Source organism: Ursus arctos, unplaced genomic scaffold (genome assembly GCF_023065955.2).
Source record: "Ursus arctos isolate Adak ecotype North America unplaced genomic scaffold, UrsArc2.0 scaffold_2, whole genome shotgun sequence".
Lineage (NCBI taxonomy): Eukaryota > Metazoa > Chordata > Mammalia > Carnivora > Ursidae > Ursus > Ursus arctos.
This window is the reverse complement of record NW_026622874.1, coordinates 39,257,338-39,280,179: the sequence shown is the minus strand read 5'-3', so window position 1 is coordinate 39,280,179 and position 22,842 is coordinate 39,257,338. Positions and strand designations below refer to the sequence as shown.

Genomic DNA, 22,842 nt, shown 5'->3' with positions numbered 1-22,842 from the left:
CTCGATCCCGGAACGCCGGGATCACGCCCTGAGCCGAAGGCAGACCCTTAACGACTGCGCTACCCAGGCGCCCCTCCATCAAATATTTCTTGATCAGCTAGTATGTGGATGCCTCTGTTCTCTGTGAGACACTTGGCCACCTCACCTCCAGAAAGAAATATCTTGCGTTGGATTGTTAGGCTCAAATAGTGAAGCAGCCCAACAAAGAGAATTTCCCACACAAAAGCTCACCATTCCTTGTCTTACATGGGTTTCCGCCTCATTCACTAAACATACAAACATTTATTAAGGGCCTGCCACCTGTCAAGCACTATGCTAGTTCCCGAGGATATGATTCTGACCAAGATTGGTCTTAGACCCCCAGAGAACTCAGTCTAGAGTCAGACAAGTGATAAACCATAATAATACAGTGTGCAGTGTGATTAATAGTACAGTAGAGATACAAGGTACAGATGGGAAGGGTTTGGAAAAGATTCAGAGTAGGAGGAAGAGAGAAAGAACATTTTTGAGCTAGCCATGTAATAAGGCTGCACTAAATACTCATCTGTATAATTTAATCCTTATCATAATTCTGTGAGTCTAAGATTAAGATTTTGCCAAAGGTCATACAGTTGGTCAGTGGCTGCCAGAGCCAGAATGTGAACCTAGCATTGTCTCAGTCGAAAGCCAAACCCAGAACTGGGCATTGTAAATTACTTGGATCTTTCAGCAGAGAATGGGAGGAAGGGCAATCTGGCAGAAGGATCAGCCTTTGCAAAAGCCTGGAGGAACCAGAGGAAAGTTCATATTGGAGAAGTAGGAGAAGTTCACTGAGGCCCAAATGCCGGAGGGAAAGTAGAGCACGATGAGTCCTGAGAGTAGGTGAGAGCCAGCTGATAAAAGCCTTCGTAATGTCACGCTAAAGAAACTTAAAACTCAATCCTGTGGACAGTGGAAGTTTCTGAGGGTTTTATACAGTGGGCAACTCATAATAGCTCACTCTTATGAAGCAGTCACCATTTGCCAGGCATCACACTAAGAGTCTGCATAAATTATCTCATTTAATCCTGACAAAGACTCAGTGAAATAGCACTGTTTTAAGATTTTATTTTTTTTAAGTAAGCTCTATACCTAACATGGGTCTCAAACTCACAGCCCACAGATTAGGAGTCCTGTGCTCCACGACTGAGCCAGCCAGGCACCCCTGAAATACCACTGTTCTATTCCCATTTTTCAGATGAGGTCATTCTCTTGATCAGATAGGCAGGCCAGGGTCGGAGACAGGTTCTCTATGACTTCTGAGCCCATGCTTTGAACCAGCACCAAAATAATTAATCTCACTGCCCTAAGGCGTCCATGTAAGATTATAATAAATTGCCCTTTCTCTCAGCATCTAGAATAGCACTAGCTAAGTACTGTCCTTGGGAGAACTGTCCTTGGGAGAACATCGTCAGTTCCTCAAAAGTTTCTGTGTTCTGTGATTCGGACGCGGGCTGTACCGCCCAATAGTCTGCCCGACGCACTCCGGGGCCACCATTCCGGCTGCAACATGGGAGCAGGGAGCTTGGAGCAGCGCTCTCAAGCAAGACTAAGTAGAAACAATCCGGCTGCTTCTGAAGAGAAATGACAGGAGTCAAAAACTAAAGTCTAGCCCGGTGCCTCGCACATGGTAGGCGCTTCAAGAAACATTGGTGGAGAGGAGGGAGGAACCGTGAGATCGAAGAAGGAATAAAGTGTTTCGGAGATAAAACCACTGCCGTTGGTGACAGATGAAGTGGAGAGAGTTTCCCAGTTTAGAGGACAAGGTGCATGGTAGGGAATTCGGCATTCCTTTGCTGGGTTCGGTCTAATTCCCTGAAATTCCTTCTCCATCACGCGCTCCAGTCAGGGACTTTGGGGGTGTGGTCCTCGCCGAGGTCTGGAGAGGCGGAGTTTACCACTGGAGCAGAGCGAGGGGGCGGGGCCTGCCGCGGGAAACAGGGTCTCGAGGGTGGTCCCTGCCGCGGAGGGGGCGGGACCGGGCTTTAGAGGGGGCGGCACCCCGCGCTCGGGAGGCGTGGCCGGGGGGACCCGGCCTGTGATTGGGACTGCGGGAGGAATGCCTGGCAGTAGGGGGAGGGAGCGCCCGAGAGGAGGTGACGCGGCCGCGGAGGTGACGCCGTGTGGTCGCGCGCCCCTTCCGGCGCGGGGAGGGCGCTGAAGATCCGGGGCCGCTCGGCCGCAGGCCGCCTCCAGCGCCGCGGGATGTAGCGCGGGGGACCGCGGCCCCCAGCAGAGCCCGCCCGCCGGCCGTAAGTTCCCCCCGGGCTGCCGCGGCGAGCGGGTGGGCGGGGATTGGCCGCAGCGCTGGGACTCCCGGGAGCCTCGGCCCAGGCCTGAAGCCGGGACAGCCCTTGGGGCTGATCCGCCCGGACGGCGCGAGGGTCTCGAGACCCCACATCTTGGAGCCGGCAGCGCCTCTGGGCAGCTCCGTGGTCTGGGTTGTAAACATTTCCGGCCCCTCCCACTGCGCGCCGCCTCCGAGGAGGCCTCCACAACAGTTTAAGGGCGGGTGGGCTGCTAGTCCTCGGCTTTCCCCCCGGGCTGCCAACAGCCCTAGTGAGTGCTGAGTTTTCCCAGCCCCGCCGGGGGCTTGAGGCGTCGGGATCCTGGCCCGGGGATCGTATCGGGACCGGCCAGGCCAGAGCTAAGCCGGGTCCCTAGGCCGCTGCGCGAGGCAAGTGGGGAGTGGGGGGTGCGGGCCTGGGTCTCAGAAGCGCCTCTCTCAGCCTTTGGTGACAGGGGCAGCCCCAAGGGTCCTCGACCACAAACAAGTCTTTCGCAGATCAAACCGCGTCAGTGTGCCCACCTCGACTGGAGGGAGAAAGGGAGATTAGTGGACAATTCACCTTTATTTAAGGTAATCCTAAAAGCTGGAATGTGAGCAAAATCGAAACTGTTTGGGAAGAAAACGGAATTTTATTCCCTCGGAAATCTCACATTGATGTATTCCATCTTATGTGTGAGATTTTTGGTCTTCAAGCCTTTGGCTTTTAAGAAAATAAAATAGATGTATGCTTTCCCCGGTTTCTGCTGCTTCTCAGGCTACTGGGAAACTGACGAGGCGAATTTCCTTTCCACAATTTCAGGTGCCAGGAGCAATAGGAGGCCTACATACCACTTGACTAGATTAACCATACTATGTCCCCCAAGTATTTGGAAGACAGGCTAGAAAACACAGCAGGGAATATATAGGCTGCTGATGTTAATTAAGTTAACACCATAATGGCTGGTTCTTTTCTGAAGCGAAGTCCTAGTGGAGTTGTTCCCTGCCTTTCTCTCTTGATAGAGGTTGGGTCACCTGTTAGGGTGCCACTGCTGGTGCTGATATTTTTATAGTTTTTATACAGTACCTTAGACTGGGCAGTGCTAAATAGATCGCAGTGTCAGGGTAGCAGTTTCCAGCTTGCAGCCACTAAATTTATTACCGGAGTAACTTCTGTGTTCCCATATAGTGGTTGGTACTTGGGGAATCAATCTGCGGAACTGTGGTGTGTTACCTGTGAGAGTCCGTCTTCGGGTAGACCTCCACAAAACCATACCTAATCACAGAATAGAATATGAGAGCCTTCTTTTCTCAGTGGCCAAGAAATTACATGATTCCCAAGGGATTTAAAAATAAATGACCACTTTGCCTGCAAGTAGGAAAGAATTATTAGGCTCACCCTTGCTAATGGATAAAGGACACCACCTTAAGTAGGCTTTTAGGCTATCTTCAGTTTCTTAAAATCTGGCCTCATTTTATCTGTGGAAGGTTCCCTTATGGAAAAGTGGATTATTCACTGCCCTGGGGACTGTGTTCTTTAAAACCTGCCTTGGTTCATACCAGGTACACTTCTGGAATGGCCACTACTTCCATTTTGCCTATCAAGATACTTCCTTAAAGGCTTCCACAAAACCTTTCCTGGTCATTCCAACTAAAATTGAGCTTTTCTTCTGAATTCCTCCAGCATGTAATGGCATTTAGCCTTGTAGTGATGTTAGTAGAAAAAAGTTATTGCCCTTTCTTAAAATAGAGGCCAGTAACCATGCCGTGCCTCTGATTCTCCTTTGCCTTATCTCTGTAGCCACAATGCCATGTACACGGTAAATAATCAAAAGGTATTGTCAGAGAACAGAATTTGTGTTTCTTTCTAGACCAGTTAAGTTTGTTGTCTATTTCCTTTGACCCCTATAATATAAAGCTAAACTGAACTCTGTAGCACTCCTGCTGTAGGGACACCTGGGTGGCTCAGTTGGTTAAGCGGCTGCCTTTGGCTCAGGTCATGACCTTAGGGTCCTGGGATAGAGCCCCTCGGCAGGCTCCCCACTCAGCAGGGAGTCTGCTTCTCCCTCTGCCCCTTCCCCACCCCCGCTCGTGCTCTCTCTTTCTCTTTGTCTCTCAAATAAATAAATAAAATCTTAAAACAAAACAAAACAAAACACTCTTGCAGTATTATCCTGTCCCGTCTACGTGTGATTGCACCGATGAACTGAACAGTCATGTTTAAACCCAGAAGCTTTATTAATTACGGTGTTGCTGTTGTTTCTTCTGGTACTGGTATTTTTCAGAGTCATTGCATTTTGTCCTTAATGTCCATTTGTCTCTAATATCACCCACCAAACTTTGTTCCTCTCACTATGCTCAAAGTTAATTCCCTTTTCCTGCTCAGAAATGTTGGGGGCGTGATTCATGTTTATAAAGTTTGTAACCTTCTTCCATCAAGAAGGATCCTTGAAAGTGCCTGTAGGCAAAGCAGTTCCAACTGATTGGCTTTTCGGCATGCACCTAGATTGGGGCTTGGGAGGTCCACAGTGTAAAGTGACCGCTATAATGTATAACTGTACTGACCATGATCTGAAAGCCAAATATTAAAAAGAGGGACTGGCATGAAACTCCTTCATCGGCCTTTGTATTTTTTTTACTTATTTATTTATTTCTATTTTGTTTTGGTCATGGCATTTGAAAAGCTTATCTGTCTGTGGGATGGCAAAGTCCTCTGTTGGGATAGCTGGAGAAGAGCTACAAGGGACGTTAGCGTGTGATTTTCCACTTCAGACGCTAAGTCGGTGACACCTAGCATCAAGTGAGAAAGCGAAGTCCCTGCTGCTGCAATTTGATAATTTTCAAACGTAGGTCTTTGCCTTGACTCATTTTTCCCCAGCAGTGCTGTGAAACCACGTCCCCTAACAAAGCGTACGTAGAGAAAAAGACGGCTGTGTTCTTTGACATTATGGCTAAATTAACCTTGCTTTGGAACAAAAGAGTCAGGCGGACATAGATAGAGCCTACCCATGCCTACCCACAGAATCTCCGAGGGTCCAGAAACTCCAGATTAAAAATTCACAGAAGCAGCTTTATGCCTTTGACTCCGGGGAAGGAGTGTGCTTGGAAAACCCAGGAGCTGGTTCTCAGAGTAAATGTCTCCAGAAACTGTGAAGGAAAGAAACTCTCCGGCTCACTGGCCGGTGGTTAAGAATCAGCTCTTGCCCAAGTGTGGTGCAGGATTATCTTACTAATAGGAGCACAAACACCTCCCTGCCTCCGCAGCTTTATTCTCTAACATCACAGTTTATCCAGTTGGAAAGCTTAGTGGTAAAGATTTTTATTAGCTTGGATTGAAGAAATCCCATCAAAAATGCACTCAGTGGAGTTTGGCCCAGATATAATTTGTCATACTGGGTGTGGTGAGTTCGAGGGGAAATGTGTTTCCTCTAAAATACTAAGGATATAGAAAGCTGGCGGAAAGTTGAAGTATATTTGGCTCCCCTGAGCGCTCCCGGAATCGGTCTTAACACCATGGGGGTTCATGCTGGTTTTATATAATAGAGACAAAAACACTTGCTTCTAATAATTCCCAGTTGCTTGTGAGTGGTCACCCTATCAGAAGTTATATTTCCAGGTCCTAGTATTATTTGCTCTTCTCTCTTGCCAGACCTCCGATCCCTCTCTCTCCCTTTCCTGTCTCTGTGTTGCTACAGTTTAGAAGACCAAACTGGACAATGGACTTTGCTCACTATGATGACATGATCTCCATTGACCTCCATTGTATGTACTTTACGTGATGCATGATGCCGTATCTTGTATGATGAGTGGTAGCTGATGGCTGGTTTGTGAGTTCGCTGGGATGTCTGTTAGGTTTAGTGACTCCGGGCCTAGAAGGCAATGCCGAGGGGACGTGTAGGAACTAGCGATAGAGGAGCTGGAGGGCATCAGAAGAATTAACAGAGAGTGATTTGGACTGAAAGGGGAAAGACATGATGGCCAAGAGACAGAGATCATCCTAGGAGAACACTGGACTTGAGGGCATAAAAACTTTGCAGATCCAATGAGGAAATCAGTAAGAATACCAAGCTGGATTCTATATTTGACCTCTGACCCTAACTGCCCAACTTCAAGTTTGTCTGTATTGTTCTCACTGCCTCTAGTGAAATAGTTACATAGCATTCGAAATAACTGAATTTAGTGTGTGGTCATTCTAGATTACGTGTTCTCTCCCTCTGCTGCCCTCCTAGAACAGTGAAATTATTATCACCGACTTTGTACATATCACAAGTGACCTCGTGCCATCTGATTACAGGCTCCTTTGAAGACACTTGTTCTGCTGTGTATTTTGTACAGTCCCTTAGAATGCCTTGGGTGCTGGTGCTAAATGTATTTGTGAAAAATTCTGTGACTATATTGGCTTACTCTGCAGAAAGCCCCGCAAGCACAAGGACAAGTGCATAAACCCTTAGCTGGTAACGAGAAGCTAATAAGTCATATGCTTGCTGACTAGAATCCTGCTCCTTTCATTCATTCATTTTGAAATACGGTTTCTGACCAAAATCAAGGGTACATATCACAGAACTTGAGGTTTTGTTTTATTGGGGTTTTTTTTTTTTTTTTTGCCCCAGCAACAGTGCTCTGAGCTAAGTGTACGCTCCCCATTCAGACTTGTCCAAAGTGCCCAAAGCTTTTTATTTTTCTTTACTCTAGTATAGATTATTTCTTAGTGAAGTTGTTTATTCAGTAGTACGTCACTCTAAGGAAATATGTTTTGCCGTCAACCCATTGAAAAAGATTTCCCAGTGTTTCTTATGTGGATTGCCTATTTCCTGAGGTTTTCAGGGGCCTCCAGTTTCCTGTTCTCCTTAGGCTCAATTGTTGGCTTCGGCTGTGGGCTGGCATCTGTCTTGTCAGAATCTTGCACATTTGAAGGAAGAAGAACTGTCTTTGTGTTGACACCATATAAACGTCTGCTGTGCAGTGAGTTACTGTTTGCTCTCTTGAACTAGATTGCCTCTTGCTTTCAGCTGTGCTTGTGAGTTGAGCATAGCGTGACTTTAGAAACTTAAGGACTACCCTCATCTGACTACTTCTATCCAATTATAATCCCTGAGAAGGAACTGTAATTAGTCTTGGCTCAGAAGAGAACTGGTGTAAGATACCAAAGATGTTTGTGTAGTGAACAGCGGTGGGAAATAGACACAGTGTTGCTCTCATGAGCAGTCATGGTTACTGCCTATTATAAAAGGTTTGGGTTCCCTAAGCTTTAATTTCCTCTCTAGTAATGCAGCCCACTCCCTGTGCAGCCCAAGCAGGTGCTGCTTGACCCTCCCTGCATTGCCCTGTGGTCATTGGGTTCAGATAGCCAGTGCATAAAAGTGCTAATATTCTGGTCATCACTGTTGCTGTGAGCAATAAACTCCTTTGTTGTTGGGTGGGGAGGGCTAGTAATATACAAGATGGGGAACATCTCTGGACACTTTTCCTTTCTTTTCAATATCATTTTCATCTCCCTGAGGCCTGATTGAAAAAAACACTGCCTGAAGTCCAACTCAGGAAAACCTCAAGTATTAGAAGTGTTTCCTAGAAAACTGAGTTCTAGGTCTCTCTGCTTTTCCTTAAGGATTTGTGTACCTGTCTCTAGTTTCTGAAAAACTAATTTGAGTGGGGCTTAGATTATGAGCTGTGGTGGTTGGGACAAGCTCTTGCTGAGCTGGTTGTTTGGTATGTGTTTGGCAAAGGGCAAGGCTGGGACTGCCTCCTTGTCTTCAGCTTCCTGCTCCCAGGTAAGTTATTGCTTGCTTTAAGGAGAGATTATGATGAAAGCTTGTTACTCAAGTGTTGAACCCAGGCTATAATCCTACGATAGAAGTAGTAGACATTGCAGAGAGACTAACCACTGGGCATCTAGCTCACAACCGAGCTCCTTCTGCATGCGAGGCACACTTGTCAGAGCCTTTGTAGAAAAAGCCCAACCGGCTTCAGTTGGCATTTATTTCAAGCTTGGGTGGTCTTGAAATAGAGTAGACCCTTGAACAACACAGAGGTTAGGGGCACTGACCCTCACACAGTTGAAAATCCACGTATAACATTGGACTTCCCAGAAGTTAACTACTGATAGCCCACTGTTGACCATAAACAGCTGATTAACACATACTTTGTATGTTATGTGTATTATGTACTGTATTCTTACAGTAATGTAAGCTAGAGAAAAGGAACTGTTATTAAGAAAATCATAAGGAAGAGAAAATGTATTCACAGTACTGTACATAAATGTATGGAAGAGAATCTGCATATAGGTGGACCCTCGCGGTTCAAACCTGAGTTGTTCAAGGGTCACCTGTAATTACAGCCAGGGGTTGGCTTCATATTTTTGCTCCTCATTCTCAGAGCCAAGCCTTTCTTGGGCACAACAGCTTTGGGAATGGTAGGCTAGACTCTTCTCACTAAGTGGGCTCCACACCTATGGGAGGGGTTGAGGGTGAGTAGCTGGTTTCCTGTGGTGACAGTTTGGTACAGTAACCACAGCTCCTTTGAAGATAAGCAACCAGATGTTGTATTTTCAACCTTATCTGTAAGATTAGTAAAGTTCTGAGTAAAGGCTAACATTAAAGAGGGAGAATAAGGAATAGATCGGAATTTAGCAATTACCTAGCCTTTAGAATTGGGGATAGGGTGTGAGTTGATTAGCTGTGTCTTGTTCAGTGTTGACTCGTGGAAATGAAACTGTAAGAGGAATCGATTGTCAATACTCTTCATGTTTGTGTTTGCTTTTAGTGTTTACCATCACAGGGAGATCTCTGCCCCCTGGGGCTGAGAGACCCCAACCTTTCCCCAAGCTGAAGCTGCACGGTCTTGAGGTACCAGCCAGATGTCTTCTCACAAAGGATCTGTGGTGGCACAGGGCAATGGGGCTCCTGCCAGTAACAGAGAGACGGACACGGTGGAGCTGGCTGAACTGGGACCCCTGCTAGAAGAGAAGGGCAAACGGGTAATTTCCAACCCAACCAAAGTAAGTTGTCTTCCCAGGAGTCATTGCCTTAATCAGAACCTCTCATTAGGCCTGTGTCAGTGTCCATTTTTTTTAAGATCTCACCTCTCTCCCCAAAGGAGGAACCATAGCACCCTGGGAACATCTCTGTCCAGTCCTTCTCATACTGTATTATATGTATCTTATTTGTTTGTATCCTTTTCCCACTGTAAGCTTTTGCAAGTTCACTCATCTGTATAACCCCAGGACTTAACACACGGCCTGAAGTCCGATAAGTAATTAGTAAATGCCTGTGAATGAATAAAGCATCAGTTAGGAATAGGTTTGGCTTCATATAACAAACAAAAATCCCTGTAATCTGGACAAGACAGTGTGTCTCATCTAAAAGAATTCTAGAAGGAACCCATCCCAGGCTGATACAGAGGTTCCACTACTGTCAGGGCCCTGTCTTGCTCCTCCTCCAATCTTGATCTTACCCATCACACCCCCTACCAGCCCTCAGAAAAGAGGAAGAAGAAAGAGGAGAAGGGTCCGCCCTTTCTGGAAGTACCTTGCAACACTTCCGTTTACATCCCATAGGCCAGAACCTAGTTACATGGTTCTATTCGGCTACAGTGGAATGTAGGCAATATAGTCTGTTCACTGGGCCTGAGTAAAATTACGGTAACGTTGCCACCCTGAATAAAACCAAGGACTTTGTTACTGAGGGAGAGAGAGAAAATGGATATAGGGGTAGGCAAGCAGGAATCTATACCACAGAATTTAAGAGGGACCATTTGTTCCCCAGGGACCATCAACAGGAGAGAGAAGGAGAAGGAACTGAACCTCCCGGCTCTCCATCTCCATGGTTTGGAGCCTTGGGACTGAGAGAAAGTCTCTCTCCTTGACAGGGAAGTGCTCTCCCGTGTGCACACTTTGTGTCAAGGCTCCTTGGGGTACAGGACTCAGTGCTGCCGCTTTCTACAGAACCAGTTTGGAGGCCCTGAGCCTCTTGGGAGCTGCTAGGAATACAAAGTTTGGTGACGATATAATCCCCAGAGTTGGTGCACAGGGAACTATGAACAGATTTAAATTGTTCAGGGAATCTCTGAGACTCTGTCTCTTCCGTTGTTTTGAGAATTTAGTGGTCTAGAATAGAGAGATATTTGGGAAACTGAGGACAGTTGAGAACCGCTGTCCGAGAGGTAAGGATGGGCCATCCCAGCTTAAAGAACAGTTCGGACTGGCGTGACAGTCCCGTGTCCCTTTCGTGTCAGCCCCCGTCAGTCTGCCTGCTGTGTGCTGAATTGAGCTCTGACTCCAGCGTCTGCTAAGTATTCCTCAAGCTTCAGCTACAGGGTCGTAAACTCATTAGCTATCATGCTTTCGGAGAAAAAGCCACAAGGGCCTGTGTGTGGGAGAGAGGCCAGGCGGGAAGTGCTGAGTTCGGGTTTCTCTGGATCTTTCTGATCTGGACTAGCCCAGTGTATGAGATGGCTCTTAGGGTTGGTTTTTGTGTATTCTTTGTCCCTATAGGCTGAAGAAGAGCAAGCATGCCCAGGGCCCCAGGAAGAGGAGGAGGAGGTGCGGGTACTGACACTTCCCCTGCAGGCCCACCACGCCATGGAGAAGATGGAGGAGTTCGTGTATAAGGTACAGCCCAGTAGCTTCTGTCCTGGACGAAGGGCAGCGGGCTTCCCTGGGATGCTCCCAGCTGGCAAACACACATTGGGCTGAAGAACTTTTACCCCTGCGCGTGGGTTTGTTTTTGCTTAAGATGAAGTAAATCAAGGGGAAGGCTCGCTACATTTTTACTATCTACTGTGATAGGCAGTGTTCAGAATATATGCTAAAACAGAAGTTCTTAGCTTTTTTTGCTATGGATCCCTTTGGCAGTCTTAGAATTTTTTAGTTTTTAAAAATGCCTAAATTTTAACATGGGCTCCTTTTAGGCACACATTAGATATGCATTAATGACAAGTGATAATGTATTTTACTAAAATGTATCATTTCTAAGCAGTGAAGAGTAGCAATATTTGGATATCTGCAAAACTAATGTGTGAAAGTATCTCTGATTTCTGTGGGTGACAATCACGGGTTCTAGCACTAGTGTGCTTTGTTTAACACATTTATAATTGAGGGGAGTGTTAGAGTTCAGGTTGAGGTGAGAGGAAATAAAAGATCATTTTTTCCCGTCCAGATTTCCATCCCTCCCTGGATTCTATCCATTGTCCGTGTGTCCTGGGTTAAGAACCCCTTCTCTAAAAAGACACAGTCTCAACCTAGGAAGGACTAAGAATCTATTGGGGGGAGAGGATTGAGCAGGGGTCAGCTAGAACCTCCTGGATTAGAGGGGCAAGGGAGGGATAAAATGTATGTTTTCAAAACCATGATGTATAATTTCTATTTCTTTGTTTTCATTCACTGTATGTATTTAATGGTGAAATTTCAAGAAGCTTAAAGAAGTTCCTGCCATATTTTTTTTTAAGATTGAGACACCCAGAGCATATCCAGATAAACTAACATGACGCAAGAACAAAGGCATTAGCAAAAATTGGTCGAGCTACACAGTACTGCGATGGCCTCGTTCGTACTGTGTCCTGGTGGATCTCTGTAGGTCCAGGCTGATTCCCTATTACCTACCACCTAAAGCCTGGTTGACATGGGTTTTGTATTTTTTGTCCCTATAGGTGTGTCCCTTGTCCCTTGTCCTTAGGGAAAACTAGCATTCTTTAGGGCCCCTCTTAGAGTGTATATATTCCAGGTCTGGGAGGGACGCTGGAGGGTCATCCCATATGATGTACTTCCTGACTGGCTGAAGGACAATGACTACTTGCTACATGGCCATAGACCACCTATGCCCTCCTTCCGGGCTTGCTTCAAGAGCATTTTCCGCATCCATACAGAAACTGGCAACATCTGGACCCATCTGCTTGGTGAGTGATTGGGGTGGGGAAGAAATCCAATGTTCTGTCTCCTTAAATGCCAAGAGATTATATAGCCTTTGTCCATGGAAGGAAAAGAACAAAGTTGTTCTGACTGACTGATTGATCCTTGATCACTGATCTTTGAGACTAGAGGAGGAAGGCCTAGAACCAGGAGAAATTGGAACTAGATGTTCTCTTGGGATCCCTGGCAGAACTGTCCTCCATGGAGGCAGTTCCTTCTATCTCATGAATTCCCACTGTCCAAACAAAATGCCAGCATGTCAGAAAGTGCTCTTGTAGTCTGAATTTCTATGACTGGTGCCATTTTCTCCTGAAATTTTAGACCGCAGTTCTCACAGTTGAACCTGTTGTTTTAGTGCTGGTTTAACACCATCAGCTGTCGAAGTGCGTGTACTGTCTTTTTCCTTAGTCTTTTTTTTCTTTTCTTTTCCCTCCTATAGGTTTTGTGCTGTTTCTCTTTTTGGGAATCTTGACCATGCTCAGACCAAATATGTACTTCATGGCCCCTCTACAGGAGAAGGTGGTTTTTGGGATGTTCTTTTTGGGGGCAGTGCTCTGCCTCAGCTTCTCCTGGCTCTTCCACACTGTCTATTGTCATTCAGAGAAAGTCTCTCGGACTTTTTCCAAGTGAGTTGAAAGAACATCAGTACGGAAAGACCACACGCTACTGTCACATCTTGTGATTTGAGAGCCGACTGGGTACTGGAAACTCCAGTAACTCCTGAAGGTTCCCTGATGTCCCCGAGGAAGGGCTTTGTATTTTGTGGGTATAACAGGGCGGTGGAGTATTTCTCTTAAATCCTTTATGAAAAAATGCACTGCAGCCTCCTCAACAGACGGATTTGACCTGTATGGTACTAGCCTTTGTGAAATTTGGGGTACTCGTGGGCTGCTCTTCGAGCCCAAGTCCCCACTACTATCTGACCTTCCTGTTGGCCCGAGCCACAGCAGGGCGTGGTAAAGTATTCCCTGCTTCATTCTGCTAACGCTCCTACCCACCCGTCCAGTTAAGCTTATCTTTGCTGCCCACGCATTGCTGGAAGCCCCAGATATCCATCATCCAGTGCTTTTCAGATTCCCAACTCCGTGCCCAGAGTTCTGTTTATTTGCTTGTTGTTGGTTTTGGTGGTGGCGGCGGTAGGTTATTTTGTTTTTCCCTTAACACCACTAACAGGAATACATTTTTATCATTAAAAAAGTCAACTAAATCAGAATAGTACCTCTTAAGAATACTCCCAATTCAAGGGTTTTGTTTTGGGAACTCAAGTTATCAGAACTGAAGAACATTCAGAGCCCTTCGTGAATGGGAAGCTGGGAATCAGCTGGCTTGTGACAGAACTCCAAACTGAAGTCTCCAGCAGGGGGAGATTTGGCTGCCCATAACTAAGGGAAGGGATGAAGTCCTGTGATCTGGGATTCTTAGAAACTTTTCCATTGCAAAATAGACGTGCTTGACCTGGTGGGGTTTTGATCCAGGACATAGGATAGATTGTATGGGAAATGAGGGGAGGCTGGGTGGAGATGTTCAAATCTGGGAGCAGGTGAACAGAAAGAACAAGTTCAACAAGTCATAGGATTTCTTCATTTCTCCCTTCATTCCATTTTTATGGCTCTTTTTTAGACTGGATTATTCAGGGATTGCTCTACTGATTATGGGAAGCTTTGTCCCCTGGCTCTATTACTCCTTCTACTGCTCCCCACAGCCACGGCTCATCTACCTCTCCATCGTCTGCGTCCTGGGCATTTCTGCCATCATTGTGGCACAGTGGGACCGGTTTGCCACTCCTAAGCACCGGCAGACAAGAGCAGGTGGGTAGGAACACATAGTGTAAACTTCATGCATATTTGGGCCTTGAGCCTAAGAGGCTCAACCCTGGGCCCTAAGGTTTGCTGTTGGGGGGCCCCATCCAAACTCTGATTTGTGTTTAGAACTTGAAGAGCACCATGAATTTTCAAAGTTCAGTTCTCCCTCATGTTTCCTAGTATTTCAGTGGAGTGCTAGCAGGACAGATAAGTGCCAAGCTGGTCAATTCACTGCCAGTATAGAAATGCCTGCTTTTAAATTTGGTTTGAGAAAAATACACAGAGCACCGTCATTTTAGTGACCTGAGTCCTAAGCCCTCACACCAAGGGGTTAAAATTAAAACACCTGGAGTTATTTTTCCTAAGGGAATAGAAGGCTTGGTTTGGTGAATAAAAAAAGCACTTTTAGCATAAACACTGGTCACAACTCTTGTAACAGTTACAAGCGTAAACATCTTTGTGTTGTCTCACCTGGACTCTCCTTTTAAGCTTTATTTTAAGCAACACATTAGTTACCACTAGTTTTCAGGCCCTTTGGGCTTCTTAATATGTGCTGTGTTTTAAACCTTCAGTTAAAAGAATTAAATAGTCATCAAGCACCAACCGTATGCCAGGTGTTGTGCTTTCACAAGGGCGTCTCCAGAAATCCAGAAGGTCGGCCCTTCCCTCCGGTTATGTGTAGCGGGGCGATGCTGAGGCAAATACCCATTCTTCCCTCCCTCTTACCTTGTGTGTGCCTGCAGCCTTGACAATGTCTGATCCGGGTATGTCTACTCAGGAGGTCAGAGTCCCGTTACTAAAGTCTTTTATGATCTTAATGGAAAACCTGCCCAACTCCACCCCGACTTGGAAGCCACCCACCTGAGGCCTTGCCATTTCGGTTCTGTGTCCACGTCAGCCATGAGAGGGTTTTGACATAGCCTTTTGGCCAAGGCTTCACGTTTCTTAACAAATAAAAAGAATGTCAGATGTTTGTTCTTGGTGCTCCTTAAAAGGTAATAGCTGTATTAGCACGGACACGGCCTTCTTCCCATTCTGGATGTTAAAGAAATGTCTGCTGACTGTTACCCATCTCGTGGTTCAATTTCCTAAACATGTCCTGTTCACCAGAAAAGAGCTAATTGTCCTAAGAAACATCTGAATTCTGGAGAAGGACAACGGTGCCTGCCCCATGCTAGCTGTTTCCTTGCTTGACGATCTTATGTCTGCTTTGTTCAGGAGTGTTCCTGGGACTTGGCTTGAGTGGTGTTGTGCCCACCATGCACTTTACAATCGCCGAGGGCTTTGTCAAGGCCACCACAGTGGGCCAGATGGGCTGGTTCTTCCTCATGGCCGTGATGTACATCACCGGGGCTGGCCTGTATGCTGCTCGGATTCCGGAGCGCTTCTTTCCTGGGAAATTTGACATATGGGTAAGAAATGACTCTTCCGGCAGGGCCTGTGATGGTGAGTGATCAGCCCGAGGCGAAGGTCTGAGGACGAGGCGGTAAGAGACAGGGATCGTGTAGTGTGGGGGGACCTATATATACCTAAGGAGAAATGGCAGGGGAATAACTAGTATTAACATTTTGGTGTAGCTCTGACAAGATTTATACAAAATTTTCTACCACAAGTGTATCACTTGTATGATGTAAAAAAAAATTTTTTTTAAGGAGAAACTGGAAGAGGGAAATGCTTGCTGCTTACCTCTGATCTCTCCTTGCCACTGTCCTAAAGGCCCTTCTCTTGTCATTCCTGCAGTTCCAGTCTCATCAGATTTTCCATGTCCTGGTGGTGGCCGCAGCCTTTGTCCACTTCTACGGGGTCTCCAACCTTCAAGAATTCCGTTACGGCCTAGAGGGTGGCTGTACTGATGACTCCCTTCTCTGAGCCTTCTCACCTGAGGGGTGGAGGAGGAACTTCCCAAGTGCTTTTAAAAATAACTTCTTTGTTGACGTGAGAGGAAGAGTCTGAGTTGTCTGTTTCTAGAAGAAACCTCTTAGAGAATTCAGTACCAACCAAGCTTCAGCCCACTTTCACACCCACTGGGCGATAAACTTTCCATGTCCCTAGCTGAGGAGGGCGGGGATGGCCCAATTTAGCCATGCCCCTCCTCAGCAGCCCCTCTCGTTGGCAAGGCAACTACCATCCCCTCACAGAGACAGTACTTCGAAGCTCATGTTGAGATTTTACCCCTCCTCCAACCATTTTGGGAAAAAATGACGGACTGGGACTCTTCAGAAATTCTGTTTCTGGAGGAAAATATCCCTCCCTTACCCCCATCCTTACTTTGTAACCTGGCTTCTAACAGGCCATCCATTTTTGTAGCACACTTTTCAAAAACAATTAGAACCTGGTCCCATCTTTCTCGGGCCTGGATCTGCTTTTACAGCAGGAAGAACAAAGCCACCGACTTTTACATAGCCCGGCTGATCATGGGAGTGTGTCCAGGCTTCACGTAACTTGACTTTTAATTTTTTTTTTCGTGGCAGAGTAATGTAAAATTAAAACGGGGAAAGATATTTAATATTTAATACTAAGCTTTAAAAAGAAACCTGCTATCATTGCTATGTATCTTGATGCAAAGACTATGATGATAATAAAAGAAAGTACGGAAGACACTTGGCATTCAAAGATTTAACATGTGTGGTCTCAACTACTTGCACTCAACTCCAGAGGGTTAAAACCAGTAACATAGTTTCAAATTCTGCTGAGACACAAATTTGAATCACAGGCTGATTGACAGGCTGGCATATGCGGGCCAGTGAATGAGCCTAATTGAATTCCTAGCATCTGCTCCTCAATACAGCTTGATTTTTCTCTGCGTATCACACAGACCTTGTACTAGAGAGGTTGGTTTGCTATGGTAGTGTTAAATAATTAGAAGATTCTCAAAGGTGTTGGGACTATATCCCTGTGATCAACGCTCTGCTACATATTACTTTAGAGTTTAGTTCCTTTAAAGCTGTCTTGTTTAAGGTGGTCTCATCAAGAAGTTACTCCACACTTTTCTGGGCCTTTGTGAATTGCACTCAACGGACATGTATTGTATTCATTAGGCAGCCTACGGTCTGTAGTAATCACTAACTGTAGGCAGTTAGACAGGAATCTTCTGGAGTTACAAAGTTGGGTTCACTTCAAAGGTCAAGTTTGTACAACTGGAAGAAAAAAAATGGTTCTTTTAAAAAAGAATCCAGGGGCGCCTGGGTGGCACAGCGGTTAAGCTTCTGCCTTCGGCTCAGGGTGTGATCCTGTTGTTATGGGATCGAGCCCCACATCAGGCTCCTCCGCTATGAGCCTGCTTCTTCCTCTCCCACTCCCCCTGCTTGTGTTCCCTCTCTCGCTGGCTGTCTCTATCTCTGTGGAATAAATAAATAAAATCTTTAAAAAAATAAAAAATAAAAAAAAAAGAATCCAATTAGGCCAACACCCAGGAAAAGTTTCTCAGCCTCAAGTAGTAAGGAGGGAAATGTACGTTAAAACCAAAATGATAAACCATTTCAGTCCTAGCAGGTGGGCACGAATTAAAGATCGTACTGAGTGTCGGAATGGACGTGGAGCAGACCGGGTGCTGCCAGCAGATGTGCATGTTGGTAGGATGACTTCGTGTGGACATGCATAGAGCGTACACACACGTTACGACATTCAAACATTTTATGAAACAACACTCTACAATACGAAATGCATCTGCTGTCTATCCTGGATCACTTCATTTTTTAAAATGCTGCTTCTGGGGCCTCTGGGTGGCTCAGTCAGTTAAGTGTCTGACTTCCACCTCTGGTCATGGTCTCAGGGTCCTGGGATCAAGCCCCAAGTCAGGCTCTGTGCTCAGCAAGGAGTCTGTCCCTCTGCCCCTCCCCCTGCTTGTGCTCTCTCTCTCAAATAAATAAAGTCTTTAATAAGTAAAAATAAAAGTGATCCTTCTGACCCACTAAATTGTTCATAAGTCATTAATGGGTCACAACTCACACTTGGAGAAGCTCTACCCTTGAGAAACTTAGCTTACACCGAAGATTGATTGCAGCCGTCAATAGTAGCCAACAAGCCAAATGTCTAAAACTGTTGAGTGGAACAATAAGTCTTGGTTTACTCATATAATGAAACATTATTTAGCAGTGAAAATTAATTACAGTGACAAGCAACAACATGGCTGAATCTCAAGATTAGGGGAAGGAGGGAAGCAACTCGCAATACATCTGGTATGATTGCATTGATGTAAAGCTATTAACTTACAAAACAAACAATAGTTTAGGGATACAGACATGGTAAAAACTTTAAAAAAGAAATGTTAATTCAGAAAAACGGTTACCTCTGAAGGAGTAAGACTAGGATTAGAACAGGGGCCCATAGAACATTTCAAAAGTAAAGCTTACATTCTTTTTAACCAGGCGGTAAGTACCTGGGTGTTCCTTATACCATAGTTACGTTTTCTTGCACATATGCAAGAAGTATTTATATCTGTTTAATACAAAACAATTTAAAGTTTAAAAAGTCCTGAAAGAGGGGGCGCCTGAGTGGCACAGCGGTTAAGCATCTGCCTTCAGCTCAGGGCGTGATCCCGGCGTTATGGGATCGAGCCCCACATCAGGCTCCTCCACTAGGAGCCTGCTTCTTCCTCTCCCACTCCCCCTGCTTGTGTTCCCTCTCTCGCTGGCTGTCTCTATCTCTGTCAAATAAATAAAATCTTAAAAATAAATAAATAAATAAATAAATAAATAAATAAATAAATAAAAAGTCCTGAAAGAGCTGATGGCACAAGTCACAGACTGGTGATCTGCAGGCTGCAAACCTTGGGCCTGCAGAGTGTGAACAGTCGCCAAAACCGGCAGTGCCCTTGGTAGAGGGCTTGTGCCCTCAGCGTGCTGCTGCCCCGCACTCGTTGGGGTCACTGGCCTAGGCCCTGGAGGCATCCGAGTTTGCATCCACTAGTATAGAGCTGAAGGAAGCAGACCGCCTCTGATGGAACTGCATCTATTCTGTACGTGAGGACATACGGAGATCCAGAGCTATTAGCGAGCCCTGGTGTGCAGGTGTTCGCTCATTCGTCAGCAGTAGGAGCCAGGGAAGAGGATCTGAGAGAACGTGCATCGAGCATCTTTGTACTTTTCGTATGTCATTTTATATCTTTTTTATCTTTAACCCTGTGAAGTAGGTAGCATTATCTCATTCCACAGATGAAAAACTTAAGGTCCCAGGGCACCTGGGTGGCTCAGTCAGTTAAGCATCTGTCTTTGGCTCAGATCATGATCCCAGGGTCCTTCGATCAAGCCTGCATCGGGCTCCCTGCTCAATGGGGAGCCTGCTTCTCCCTCTCCTTCTGCCACTCCCCCTGCTTGTGTGCTCTCTTTCTCTGTCAAATAAATAAATAAAATCTTAAAAAAAAAAAACAAACGTGAATAGACCTTAAGGTTCCAAAAGACCAAGACTTTTTCCCAAGATGATGGACAGGTTTGGAGTCAATATCTGAGTGCATATCATGCTGACTTAGATAAAACCCATGTTTGGTTTTTTTTAGATTTTATTTGTCAGAGAGAGAGTGAGAGAACTTACATGTAAAAGGAAATAGGTAAAAGAACTTATATGTAAAAGAAAATATAAACGGAGCCAGAGCAGACAGGGAGAGCTGTGAGGCTGTGATGCAAGTCTGACCCCCGCTGAAGGAAAGAGGGAGAGAAGGTTTCGAGACGCATCCTAGACTGCCCTGCAATAAGAAAGGTTCAGGAAAGCCCTCTGTTTGGGAGAAGCCCTTGACCCAAAGTCCCCTGACAAAGGAGTCCCATTTCCCCTAGAAAGGGTCTGCCTTAGCGTCTTTCCTATTGCCAGTACGGGGCGGGAACCAGCCCTTGGGAGACATGACCTGCGTGCAAATTCAGTGATGAATTTCAAAGCAGCAGCTGGGGCTCTGCTTTGATCATATTCAGTGAATAATTAAGAGGTACATTCTCTTGTCTACCGTGCTCTGGTGGTGCAAAAATGCATTGTATCCTGCCTAGCTGGTTTTAGAGATTCAACCCATATGCTATGTACTTGATCTAGAGTTCCAGGGCCGATTTGTTTTCCATTACTGAAACCCTTCAAAATCAATACCCAAACCATAAGGGCAGGATGATGCATGGAACCGGACTGACTGACTCACCCTATCCAACCTTAGCCCTCCAGAATGGGCCTAAAAAAGTCAGAATACGTTTGGGCTGTAGGGTTTTGGGTCAGTTATCCAAATGGCTAGAAATGGTCTTGTGGTGGAAGGATAGTGTCCCCATGATTTAAGGACACAAAATGTGCTGAGACTATATCCCTGAAGAAAATGGGGTAAGCCTGAACGAATTCCCTCAGTGTTCTGGCTTTTTTGCTGGCAGTTTCTCCACCTTTTATTCTCTGGGGAAAATGTGGGCATATTCTATTTTTTTTTTAAATATTTTAGGGGGCACCTGGGTGGCACAGCGGTTAAGCGTCTGCCTTCGGCTCAGGGCGTGATCCTGGCGTTATGGGATCGAGCCCCACATCAGGCTCCTCTGCTATGAGCCTGCTTCTTCCTCTCCTACTCCCCCTGCTTGTGTTCCCTCTCTCGCTGGCTGTCTCTATCTCTGTCAAATAAATAAATAAAATCTTTAAAAAATATATTTTATTTATTTATTTGAGAGAGACAGAGACAGAGCACAAGCAGGAAGGAGGGGAAGAAACAGGCTCCCCACTGAGCAGGGAGCCCTATGTGGGACTTGATCCCAGGACCCTGGGATCATGACCTGAGCCAAAGGCTGATGCTTAACCGATTGAGCCATCCAGGTGCCCCATGTGAGCATATTCTAAACAAAGCCACATTTTTCTTTTAAGTTCCCTCTCACATCATGAAAAATTCTCAATTTAGCAGACAGGAATTAGGCAGTATCATTAAAGTGCTATTTTGCATCTGGAAAACATGGGATTATTTTTACTTTCCTTTTTTAAAGATTTTATTTTTAATCTCTACACCCAACGTGGGGCTCAAACTCATCACCCCAAGATCAAGAATTGCACACTCCACTGACTGAGCCAGCAGGTGCCCCTATGTTTACTTTTTATTTAAATTGAACATATTTCTTTAAAAGATTTTATTTATTTATTTGACAGAAAGACAGCCAGCGAGAGAGGGAACACAAGCAGGGGGAGTGGGAGAGGAAGAAGCAGGCTCCCAGCAGAGGGGCCTGATGTGGGGCTCGATCCCAGGACTCTGGGATCACGCCCTGAGCCGAAGGCAGACACTTAATGACTGAGCCACCCAGGCGCCCCTAAATTGGACATATTTTTAGTCTACATGATGAAAAGTTCAAAAGGCACAAGTTATAGAGGGAAAAGTCTCCTTTCCACCCTGTCTCATGACCAACCAGTTCCTCTTTCCAAAGAAACCAGCATTTTGTATCTTTCCAGATGCATTTTGTATATATATAGGCAAATATGAATATTAACATTTCCCCAAACTTTTACACAAATAACAGCAACCTATACACACTGTTCACAACTTCATGATATTGGATTGTACGGATGTACCACACTTGCTGAAACAGGTCCCTACTGATGGACATTAAGTTTGTTTTCAATCTAATCTACACACAGACTGGTACAAACATCATTTTACATGTGATGAATACATATGAGGGATAAATTTATGAAATTCACTCAGTTAAAGTTATGTTCATTCATCATTTTGGTTCACTTTTCCCAAATGACCCCAATAGAACTTGCACCAATCCTGCTTGCCCACCCACAATGTGTAAATTAGCGATACTTTTTTTTAAAGATTTATTTATTTATTTGTGAGAGAGCGTGTGCACGCAAGCAAAAAAGGGGGGGTTGGCAGAGGGAGAGAATCTTCAAGCAGAATCCCTGGTGAGCACCGAACCTGAGGTGGAGCGCAATCGCGTGACTCATGAGATCACTACCTGAGCCAAAACCAAGAGTTGGATGCTTAACCGACTGAACCACCCTGGTGGCCCAATCAAGGATACTTTTAGATCAGAGAGATGATATGAAAGATGGAAACACTGTGTAAAAGTAGATTGCTACCCACTTGGCTATCATTTTATTACCCGTAAATCAAAGGCCCTGCAAAGGAAAACAGTACAGTTTTTCTCCCCTCTCCACAATTTCAGTCACGGGTAGTCACCACTACCTGGAAGCAGATGATCTTCCGGACACACTGCCAGATGGGTGGGTAGCCTCCCACTATGTCAGTGTCTACATCATTCCCTTCACTTCACCTCATCATGTAGGCATTTTATCATCTCACGTGATCACCAGAAGGGTGTGTATGGAACAATATTTTTAGAGAGACCACATTCACACAACTTTTAGTGTATTGGTATAATCTGTTTTATTATTGTTGTTAATTTCTTACTATGCCTAACTTAACGATTAAATTTCATGATACCTACGTACAGGAAAAAACATAGCATAAATAGTACTCAGTATTATCCGTGGTTTCAGGCACCCACTGGGGGCCTTGGAACATATCACCCCTGGATAAGGGGGAACTGCTGTATAATCAAACATAATTAGTTTGGACGTTCATGGAAGTTGATAATTCCTCATTCCCCTCTGAACCACTAAGATAAGTATGCCCAAATCAATTAGAAGCAAAATTCCTAAACTGAACACTCAACACCCGCCAGCTGGTGAAAAGTCAGCAGAAGAGAAAGAGGGGAAATGATGACTACTGGGACCTCCCTTGCGATCCTCTGCAATTTTCCTCACAGCGTCCAACTTCCACTGACCACAAGTTCCTTCCACTTCATTGTCCCGCGGTGCGAGAAGTAGAGAACCACCTCCAGGGTGATGATAGGCCCCATTATGATGCAGAGAATGCTAAGGTCAGTGGAGCGCAAGGCTCAGCGGACTCTCCC

The 22,842-nt window shown here is 45.5% G+C and overlaps 1 protein-coding gene across 4 annotated transcripts; it reads left to right on the top strand.

The window, feature by feature from the left end:
- Positions 1–2,111: 2,111 nt before the first annotated feature.
- Positions 2,112–16,600, top strand: ADIPOR1 (adiponectin receptor 1). 4 transcript variants are annotated; one of them, XM_044377720.3, is made up of 9 exons: positions 2,138–2,270; positions 5,980–6,046; positions 9,044–9,278; positions 10,773–10,889; positions 12,001–12,172; positions 12,625–12,811; positions 13,806–13,993; positions 15,206–15,399; positions 15,728–16,600. In XM_044377720.3, exons 3-9 carry the CDS (start codon positions 9,138–9,140, stop codon positions 15,854–15,856), a joined length of 1,128 nt encoding a protein of 375 aa, XP_044233655.1. In that variant the 5' UTR covers positions 2,138–2,270; positions 5,980–6,046; positions 9,044–9,137; the 3' UTR covers positions 15,857–16,600. The 4 variants fall into 4 exon arrangements, with proteins under 4 accessions (XP_026336409.1, XP_044233655.1, XP_057171300.1 ...); XM_057315317.1 differs by lacking the exon at positions 5,980–6,046 and adding an exon at positions 2,804–2,878; XM_044377721.3 differs by lacking the exon at positions 5,980–6,046 and adding an exon at positions 2,748–2,878.
- Positions 16,601–22,842: the final 6,242 nt, after the last annotated feature.

Bases quoted from the DNA above. Each gene is read 5' to 3' on its own strand.
- ADIPOR1 (XM_026480624.4), top strand. From the start codon at position 9,138: ATGTCTTCTCACAAAGGATCTGTGGTGGCACAGGGCAATGGGGCTCCT. The intron at 9,279-10,772 runs GTAAGTTGTCTT...TTGTCCCTATAG, and splicing joins TAATTTCCAACCCAACCAAA to GCTGAAGAAGAGCAAGCATG. The intron at 12,812-13,805 runs GTGAGTTGAAAG...GCTCTTTTTTAG, and splicing joins GTCTCTCGGACTTTTTCCAA to ACTGGATTATTCAGGGATTG.